The sequence below is a fragment of the Arabidopsis thaliana genome (assembly GCF_000001735.4).
Source record: "Arabidopsis thaliana chromosome 1 sequence".
Classification (NCBI taxonomy): domain Eukaryota; kingdom Viridiplantae; phylum Streptophyta; class Magnoliopsida; order Brassicales; family Brassicaceae; genus Arabidopsis; species Arabidopsis thaliana.
This window is the reverse complement of record NC_003070.9, coordinates 14,694,585-14,704,269: the sequence shown is the minus strand read 5'-3', so window position 1 is coordinate 14,704,269 and position 9,685 is coordinate 14,694,585. Positions and strand designations below refer to the sequence as shown.

The following is a 9,685-nucleotide window of genomic DNA, read 5'->3' as shown; positions in this document are numbered from 1 at the left end:
ATAGCCATTTTCTTCCAAAAGACGCTAAAACCAAGAAAAAATTGCTTAGAAGCAGTAAATAGCTTTGTTAGTCTTTGTATGGTCTAAATGTGTCACAATCCAAAGCATTTGACTAATTATACGAGTTAGAGATGGATTAGGAGTGTTTAGACAACACTTATACCCATTTTCTCCCAAAAGAGGCTAAAACCAACAAAAATTTGCTTTGAAGCAGTAAATATATTTGTTAGTTTCTCTATGGTCAAAATGTGACACAATCCAATGCATTGGACTAATTATAAGAGTTAGAGAAGGATTAGGAGTGTTTAGACAACACTTATACCCATTTTCTCCCAAAAGAGGTTAAAACAAATAAAAAATTGCTTAGAAGCAGTAAACAGTTCTGTTAGTGTTTTGATGGTCAAAACGTGTCACAGTCCAATGCATTTGACTAATTATAAGAGTTAAAGATGGATTAAGAGTGTTTAGACATCACTTATACCCATTTTCTCCCAGAAGCGGCTAAAACCAACAAAACATTGCTTAGAGGCAGTAAATAGCTTTGTTAGAGTTTCTATGGTCAAAATGTGTCACAATCCAAAACCTTTGACTAATTATTAGAGTTAGAGATGGATTTGGAATGTTTAGACAACACTTATACCCATTTTCTCCCAAAAGAGGCTAAAACAACCAAAACATTGCTTAGAAGTAGTAAACAGTTCTATGAGTGTTTTGATGGTCAAAATGTGTCACAATCCAATGCATTTGACTAATTATAAGAGTTAAAGAGAGATTAGGAGTGTTTAGACAACACTTATATCAAGGTTTTCTCAAAAGAGGCTAAAACAACCAAAAAATTGATTAGAATCTGTAAATTGCTTCGTTAGTGTTTTTATGGTCAAAATGTGTCACAATCCAATGCATTTTAATAATAATAAGAGTTAGAGATGGATTAGGAGTCTTTAGACAACGTTTATACCCATTTTCTCCCAAAAGCGGCTAAAACCATCAAACATTTGCTTAGAAGCAGTAAATAGGGTTGTTAGTGTTTCTATTGTAAAAATTTGTCACAATCTAATGCATTTGACTAATTATAAGAGTTAGAGATAGATTAAGAGTGTTTAAACAATACTTATACCCATTTTCCCTCAAAAGAGGCTAAAACCAACAAAAGATTGCTTACAAGCAGTAAACAGTTTTATTAGTGTTTTTATGATCAAAATGTGTCACAATCCAATGCATTTGACTAATAATAAGAGTTAGAGATGGATTAGGAGTGTTTAGACAACACTTATACCCATTTTCTCCCAAAAGAGGCTAAAACCAACAAAAAATTGCTTACAAGCAATAAACAGTTTTGTTAGTGTTTTTATGGTCAAAATGTGTTACAATCCAATGCATTTGACCAATTATAAGAGTTAGAGATGGATTAGGAGTGTTTAGACAACACTAATACCTATTTTCTCTCAAAAGAAGCTAAAACCCACAAAAAATTGCTTAGAAGCAGTAAACAGTTCTGTTAGTGTTTTGATTGTCAACATGTGTCATAATCCAATGCATTTGACTAATTATAAGAGTTAAAGATGGATTAAGAGTGTTTAGATAACACTTATACCCATTTTCTCCACAAGCGGCTAAAACCAACAAAAAATTGTTTAAAAGCAGTAAATAGCTTTGTTAGTGTTTCTGTGGTCAAAATGTGTCACAATCCAATGCATTTGACTAATTATAAGAGTTAGAGATGGATTAGGTGTGTTAAGACAACACTTATACCTATTTTCTCCCAAAAGAGGCTAAAACCAACAAAAAATTGCTTAGAAGCAGTAAACAGTTTTTTTAGTGTTTTGATTGTCAAAATGTGTCACAATCCAATGCATTTGACTAATTATAAGAGTTAAAGATGGATTAAGAGTGTTTAAACAACACGTATACCCATTTTCTCCCACAAGCGGCTAGAACCAACAAAAAATTGCTTAGAAGCAGTAAATAGGTTTGTTAGTGTTTCTAGGGTCAAAATGTGTCACAATCGAAAGCCTTTGACTAATTATAAGAGTTACAAATGGGTTAGGAGTGTTCATACAACACTTATACCCATTTTCTATCAAAAGAGGCTAAAACCAACAAAAAAATTGCTTAGAAGTAGTAAACAGTTTGGTTAGTATTTGTATGGTCAAAATATGTCACAATCCAATGCATTTGACTAATTATAAGAGTTAGAGATGGATTAGGAGTGTTTAGACAACACTTATAACCATTTTCTCTTAAAATAGGCTAATACCTACAAAAAATTGCTTAGAAGCAGTAAATAGCTTTATGAGTGTTTCTATGGTCAAAATGTGTCACAATCCAAAGCATTTAACAAGTTATAAGAGTTAGAGATGGATTAGGAGTGTGTAGACAACACTTATACTCATTTTCTCCATAAAGAGGCTAAAACCAACGAAAAATTGCTTAGAAACAGTAAATAGCTTTGTTAGTGTTTCTATTGTCAAAATATGTCACAAGCTAATGCATTTGACTAATTATAAGAGTTAGAGATGGATTAGGAGTGTTTAGACAACACTTATACCCATTTTCTCCCAAAAGAAGCTACAACCAACAAAATATTGCTTACAAACACTAAATAGCTTTGTTAGTGTTTCAATGGTCAATATGTATTGCAATCCAATACATTTAACTGATTATATGAGTTAGAGATGGATTAGGGGTGTTTTGACAACACTTATATCCATTTTCTCCCAAAAGAGGCTAAAACCAACAAAAAACTGCTTAAAAGCAGTAAACAGTTTTGTTAGTGTTTTTATGGTAAATATGTGTCACAATCCAATGCATTTGACTAATTATAAGAGTTAAAGATGTGTTAGGAGTGTTTAGACAACACTTATACCCATTTTCTCCCAAAAGAGGCTAAAACCAACAAAAATTTGCTTTGAAGCAGTAAATATATTTGTTAGTTTCTCTATGGTCAAAATGTGACACAATCCAATGCATTGGACTAATTATAAGAGTTAGAGAAGGATTAGGAGTGTTTAGACAACACTTATACCCATTTTCTCCCAAAAGAGGTTAAAACAAATAAAAAATTGCTTAGAAGCAGTAAACAGTTCTGTTAGTGTTTTGATGGTCAAAACGTGTCACAGTCCAATGCATTTGACTAATTATAAGAGTTAAAGATGGATTAAGAGTGTTTAGACATCACTTATACCCATTTTCTCCCAGAAGCGGCTAAAACCAACAAAACATTGCTTAGAGGCAGTAAATAGCTTTGTTAGAGTTTCTATGGTCAAAATGTGTCACAATCCAAAACCTTTGACTAATTATTAGAGTTAGAGATGGATTTGGAATGTTTAGACAACACTTATACCCATTTTCTCCCAAAAGAGGCTAAAACAACCAAAACATTGCTTAGAAGTAGTAAACAGTTCTATGAGTGTTTTGATGGTCAAAATGTGTCACAATCCAATGCATTTGACTAATTATAAGAGTTAAAGAGAGATTAGGAGTGTTTAGACAACACTTATATCAAGGTTTTCTCAAAAGAGGCTAAAACAACCAAAAAATTGATTAGAATCTGTAAATTGCTTCGTTAGTGTTTTTATGGTCAAAATGTGTCACAATCCAATGCATTTTAATAATAATAAGAGTTAGAGATGGATTAGGAGTCTTTAGACAACGTTTATACCCATTTTCTCCCAAAAGCGGCTAAAACCATCAAACATTTGCTTAGAAGCAGTAAATAGGGTTGTTAGTGTTTCTATTGTAAAAATTTGTCACAATCTAATGCATTTGACTAATTATAAGAGTTAGAGATAGATTAAGAGTGTTTAAACAATACTTATACCCATTTTCCCTCAAAAGAGGCTAAAACCAACAAAAGATTGCTTACAAGCAGTAAACAGTTTTATTAGTGTTTTTATGATCAAAATGTGTCACAATCCAATGCATTTGACTAATAATAAGAGTTAGAGATGGATTAGGAGTGTTTAGACAACACTTATACCCATTTTCTCCCAAAAGAGGCTAAAACCAACAAAAAATTGCTTACAAGCAATAAACAGTTTTGTTAGTGTTTTTATGGTCAAAATGTGTTACAATCCAATGCATTTGACCAATTATAAGAGTTAGAGATGGATTAGGAGTGTTTAGACAACACTTATACCCATTTTCTCCCAAAAGAGGCTAAAACCAACAAAAATTGGCTTAGAAGCAGTAAATAGGGTTGTTAGTGTTTCTATTGTAAAAATTTGTCACAATCTAATGCATTTGACTAATTATAAGAGTTAGAGATAGATTAAGAGTGTTTAAACAATACTTATACCCATTTTCTCTCAGAAGAGGCTAAAACCAACAAAAAATTGCTTACAAGCAGTAAACAGTTTTATTAGTGTTTTTATGGTCAAAATGTGTCACAATCCAATGCATTTGACTAATAATAAGAGTTAGAGATGGATTAGGAGTGTTTAGACAACGCTTATAATCATTTTCTCCCAAAAGAGGCTAAAACCAACAAAAATTTGCTTAGTAGCAGTAAATAGGTTTGTTAGTGTTTCTATTCTAAACATTTGTCACAATCCAATGCATTTGACTAAATATAAGAGTTAAAGATGGATTAAGAGTGTTTAGACAACACTTATACCCATTTTCTCCCACAAGCGGCTAGAACCAACAAAAAATTGCTTAGAAGCAGTAAATAGGTTTGTTAGTGTTTCTAGGGTCAAAATGTGTCACAATCGAAAGCCTTTGACTAATTATAAGAGTTACAAATGGATTAGGAGTGTTCATACAACACTTATACCCATTTTCTATCAAAAGAGGCTAAAACCAACAAAAAAATTGCTTAGAAGTAGTAAACAGTTTGGTTAGTATTTGTATGGTCAAAATATGTCACAATCCAATGCATTTGACTAATTATAAGAGTTAGAGATGGATTAGGAGTGTTTAGACAACACTTATAACCATTTTCTCTTAAAATAGGCTAATACCTACAAAAAATTGCTTAGAAGCAGTAAATAGCTTTATGAGTGTTTCTATGGTCAAAATGTGTCACAATCCAAAGCATTTAACAAGTTATAAGAGTTAGAGATGGATTAGGAGTGTGTAGACAACACTTATACTCATTTTCTCCATAAAGAGGCTAAAACCAACGAAAAATTGCTTAGAAACAGTAAATAGCTTTGTTAGTGTTTCTATTGTCAAAATATGTCACAAGCTAATGCATTTGACTAATTATAAGAGTTAGAGATGGATTAGGAGTGTTTAGACAACACTTATACCCATTTTTTCCCAAAAGAAGCTACAACCAACAAAATATTGCTTACAAACACTAAATAGCTTTGTTAGTGTTTCAATGGTCAATATGTATTGCAATCCAATACATTTAACTGATTATATGAGTTAGAGATGGATTAGGGGTGTTTTGACAACACTTATATCCATTTTCTCCCAAAAGAGGCTAAAACCAACAAAAAATTGCTTAAAAGCAGTAAACAGTTTTGTTAGTGTTTTTATGGTAAATATGTGTCACAATCCAATGCATTTGACCAATTATAAGAGTTAAAGATGTGTTAGGAGTGTTTAGACAACACTTATAGCCATTTTCTTCCAAAAGACGCTAAAACCAAGAAAAAATTGCTTAGAAGCAGTAAATAGCTTTGTTAGTCTTTGTATGGTCTAAATGTGTCACAATCCAAAGCATTTGACTAATTATACGAGTTAGAGATGGATTAGGAGTGTTTAGACAACACTTATACCCATTTTCTCCCAAAAGAGGCTAAAACCAACAAAAATTTGCTTTGAAGCAGTAAATATATTTGTTAGTGTTTCTATGGTCAAAATGTGTCACAATCCAATGCATTGGACTAATTATAAGAGTTAGAGAAGGATTAGGAGTGTTTAGACAACACTTATACCCATTTTCTCCCAAAAGAGGTTTAAACAAACAAAAAATTGCTTAGAAGCAGTAAACAGTTCTGTTAGTGTTTTGATGGTCAAAACGTGTCACAGTCCAATGCATTTGACTAATTGTAAGAGTTAAAGATGGATTAAGAGTGTTTAGACATCACTTATACCCATTTTCTCCCAGAAGCGGTTAAAACCAACAAAACATTGCTTAGAGGCAGTAAATAGCTTTGTTAGAGTTTCTATGGTCAAAATGTGTCACAATCCAAAACCTTTGACTAATTATTAGAGTTAGAGATGGATTTGGAATGTTTAGACAACACTTATACCCATTTTCTCCCAAAAGAGGCTAAAACAACCAAAACATTGCTTAGAAGTAGTAAACAGTTCTATGAGTGTTTTGATGGTCAAAATGTGTCACAATCCAATGCATTTGACTAATTATAAGAGTTAAAGAGAGATTAGGAGTGTTTAGACAACACTTATATCAAGGTTTTCTCAAAAGAGGCTAAAACAACCAAAAAATTGCTTAGAATCTGTAAATTGCTTTGTTATTGTTTTTATGGTCAAAATGTGTCACAATCCAATGCATTTTAATAATAATAAGAGTTAGAGATGGATTAGGAGTGTTTAGACAACACTTATACCCATTTTCTCCCAAAAGCGGCTAAAACCAACAAAAATTTGCTTAGAAGCAGTAAATAGGGTTGTTAGTGTTTCTATTGTAAAAATTTGTCACAATCTAATGCATTTGACTAATTATAAGAGTTAGAGATAGATTAAGAGTGTTTAAACAATACTTATACCCATTTTCTCTCAGAAGAGGCTAAAACCAACAAAAAATTGCTTACAAGCAGTAAACAGTTTTATTAATGTTTTTATGGTCAAAATGTGTCACAATCCAATGCATTTGACTAATAATAAGAGTTAGAGATGGATTAGGAGTGTTTAGACAACGCTTATAATCATTTTCTCCCAAAAGAGGCTAAAACCAACAAAAATTTGCTTAGTAGCAGTAAATAGGTTTGTTAGTGTTTCTATTGTAAACATTTGGCACAATCTAATGCATTAGACTAATTATAAGAGTTAGAGATAGATTAAGAGTGTTTAGACGATACTTATACCCATTTTCTCTCAAAAGAGGCTAAAACTAACAAAAAATTTCTTAGAAACAGTAAATAGTTTTGTTAGTGTGTTTGTGGTCAAAATGTGTCACAATCCAATGCATTTTGACTAGTTATAAGAGTTAGAGATAGATTAGGAGTGGTTAGACAACACTTATATCAAATTTCTCTTAAAAGAGGCTAAAACCAATAAAAAAATTGTTTAGAAGCAGCAAATAGCTTTATTAGTGTTTCTATGGTAAAAATGTGTCACAATCCAATGCATTTGACTAGTTATAAGAATTAGAGATGGATTAAGAGTGTTTAAACAACACTTATATCCATTTTCTCTTAAAATAGGCTAATACCTACAAAAAATTGCTTAGAAACAGTAAATAGCTTTTATAGTGTTTCTATGGTCAAAATGTGTCACAATCCAAAGCATTTAACTAGGTATAAGAGTAAGAGACGGATTAGGAGGGTGTAGACAACACTTATACCCATTTTCTCCCTAAAGAGGCTAAAACCAACTAAAAATTGCTTAGAAACAGTAAATAGCTTTGTTAGTATTTCTATTGTCAAAATATGTCACAATCTAATACATTTGACTAATTATAAGAGTTAGAGATGGATTAGGAGTGTTTAGACGACACTTATACCCATTTCTCTCAAAAGAAGCTACAACTAACAAAATATTGCTTACAAACAGTATCTTTGTTAGTGTTTCAATGGTCAATAACTCAATATATATCGCAATCCAATGCATTTGACTGATTATATGAGTTAGAGATGGATTAGGGGTGTTTTGACAACACTTATACCCATTTTCTCCCAAAAGAGGCTAAAACCAACAAAAAATTGCTTATAAGCAATAAACAGTTTTGTTAGTGTTTTTATAGTCAAAATGTGTCACAATCCAATGCATTTGACTAATTATAAGATTAGAGATGTATTAGGAGTGTTTAGACAACACTAATACCTATTTTCTCTCAAAAGAGGCTAAAACCAACAAAAAATTGCTTATAAGCAATTAATAGTTCGTTAGTGTTTTGATTGTCAACATGTGTCACAATCCAATGCATTTGACTAATTATAAGAGTTAAAGATGGATTAAGAGTGTTTAGACAACACTTATACCCATTTTCTCCCACAAGCGGCTAGAACCAACAAAAAAATGCTTAGAAGCAGTAAATAGCTTTGTTAGTGTTTCTATGGTCAAAATGTGTCACAATCGAAAGCCTTTGGCTAATTATAAGAGTTACAGATGGATTAGGAGTGTTCATACAACACTTATACCCATTTTTTACCAAAAGAGGATAAAACCAACAAAAAAATTGCTTAGAAGTAGTAAACAGTTTGGTTAGTGTTTTTATGGTCCAAATATGTCCCAATCCAATGCATTTGACTAATTATAAGAGTTAGAGATGGATTAGGATTGTTTCGACAACACTTATAACCATTTTCTCTTAAAATAGGCTAATACCTACAAAAAATTGCTTAGAAGCAGTAAATAGCTTTATGAGTGTTTTTATGGTCTAAATGTGTCAAAATCCAAAGCATTTAACTAGTTATAAGAGTTAGAGATGAATTAGGAGTGTGTAGACAACACTTATAGTCATTTTCTCCCTAAAGAGGCTAAAACCAACGAAAAATTGCTTAGAAACAGTAAATAGCTTTGTTAGTGTTTCTATTGTCAAAATATATCACAATCTAATGCATTTGACTAATTATAAGAGTTAGAGTTGGATTAAGAGTGTTTAGACAACACTTATACCCATTTTCTCCCAAAAGAAGCTACAACCAACAAAATATTGCTTACAAACCCTAAATAGCTTTTTTAGTGTTTCAATGGTCAATATGTATCGCAATCCAATACATTTAACTGATTATATGAGTTAGAGATGGATTAGGGGTGTATTGACAACACTTATACCCATTTTCTCCCAAAAGAGGCTAAAACCAACAAAAAATTCCTTACAAGCAGTAAACAGTTTTGTTAGTGTTTTATGGTCAAAATGTGTCATAATCCAATGCATTTGACTAATTATAAGAGTTAAAGATGTGTTACGAGTGTTTAGACAACACTTATACCCATTTTCTCCCAAAAGAGGCTAAAACCAACAAAAATTTGCTTTGAAGCAGTAAATATATTTGTTAGTGTTTCTATGGTCAAAATGTGTCATAATATAATGCATTAGACTAATTATAAGAGTTAGAGATGGATTAGGAGTGTTTAGACAACACTTATACCCATTTTCTCCCCAAAGAGGCTAAAACAAACAAAAAATTGTTTAGAAGCAGTAAACAGTTCTGTAAGTGTTTTGATGGTCAGAATGTGTCACAGTCCAATGCATTTGACTAATTATAAGAGTTAAAGATGGATTAAGAGTGTTTAGACATCACTTATACCCATTTTCTCCAAGAAGCGGCTAAAACCAACAAAAAATTGCTTAGAGGCAGTAAATTGCTTTGTTAGTATTTCTATGGTCAAAATGTGTCACAATCCAAAGCCTTTGCTAATTATAAGAGTTAGAGATGGATTTGGAGTGTTTAGACAACACTTATACCCATTTTCTCCCAAAAGAGGCTAAAACAACCAAAAATTTGCTTAGTAGCAGTAAATAGGTTTGTTAGTGTTTCTATTGTAACAATTTGTCACAATCTAATGCATTTGACTAATTATAAGAGTTAGAGATAGATTAAGA

General features: G+C 31.7%; 1 protein-coding gene across 1 annotated transcript; it reads right to left on the bottom strand.

Annotated features, from left to right (window-relative positions):
• Positions 1 to 464: 464 nt before the first annotated feature.
• AT1G39060 (uncharacterized protein) lies at positions 465 to 2,552 on the bottom strand (the record flags this gene model as incomplete). Its single annotated transcript, NM_001333193.1, has 6 exons — positions 465 to 501; positions 1,163 to 1,296; positions 1,595 to 1,613; positions 1,753 to 1,772; positions 1,912 to 1,931; positions 2,549 to 2,552. 6 exons carry the CDS (start codon positions 2,550 to 2,552, stop codon positions 465 to 467), a joined length of 234 nt encoding a protein of 77 aa, NP_001320229.1.
• Between the last annotated feature and the right edge of the window lie 7,133 nt (positions 2,553 to 9,685).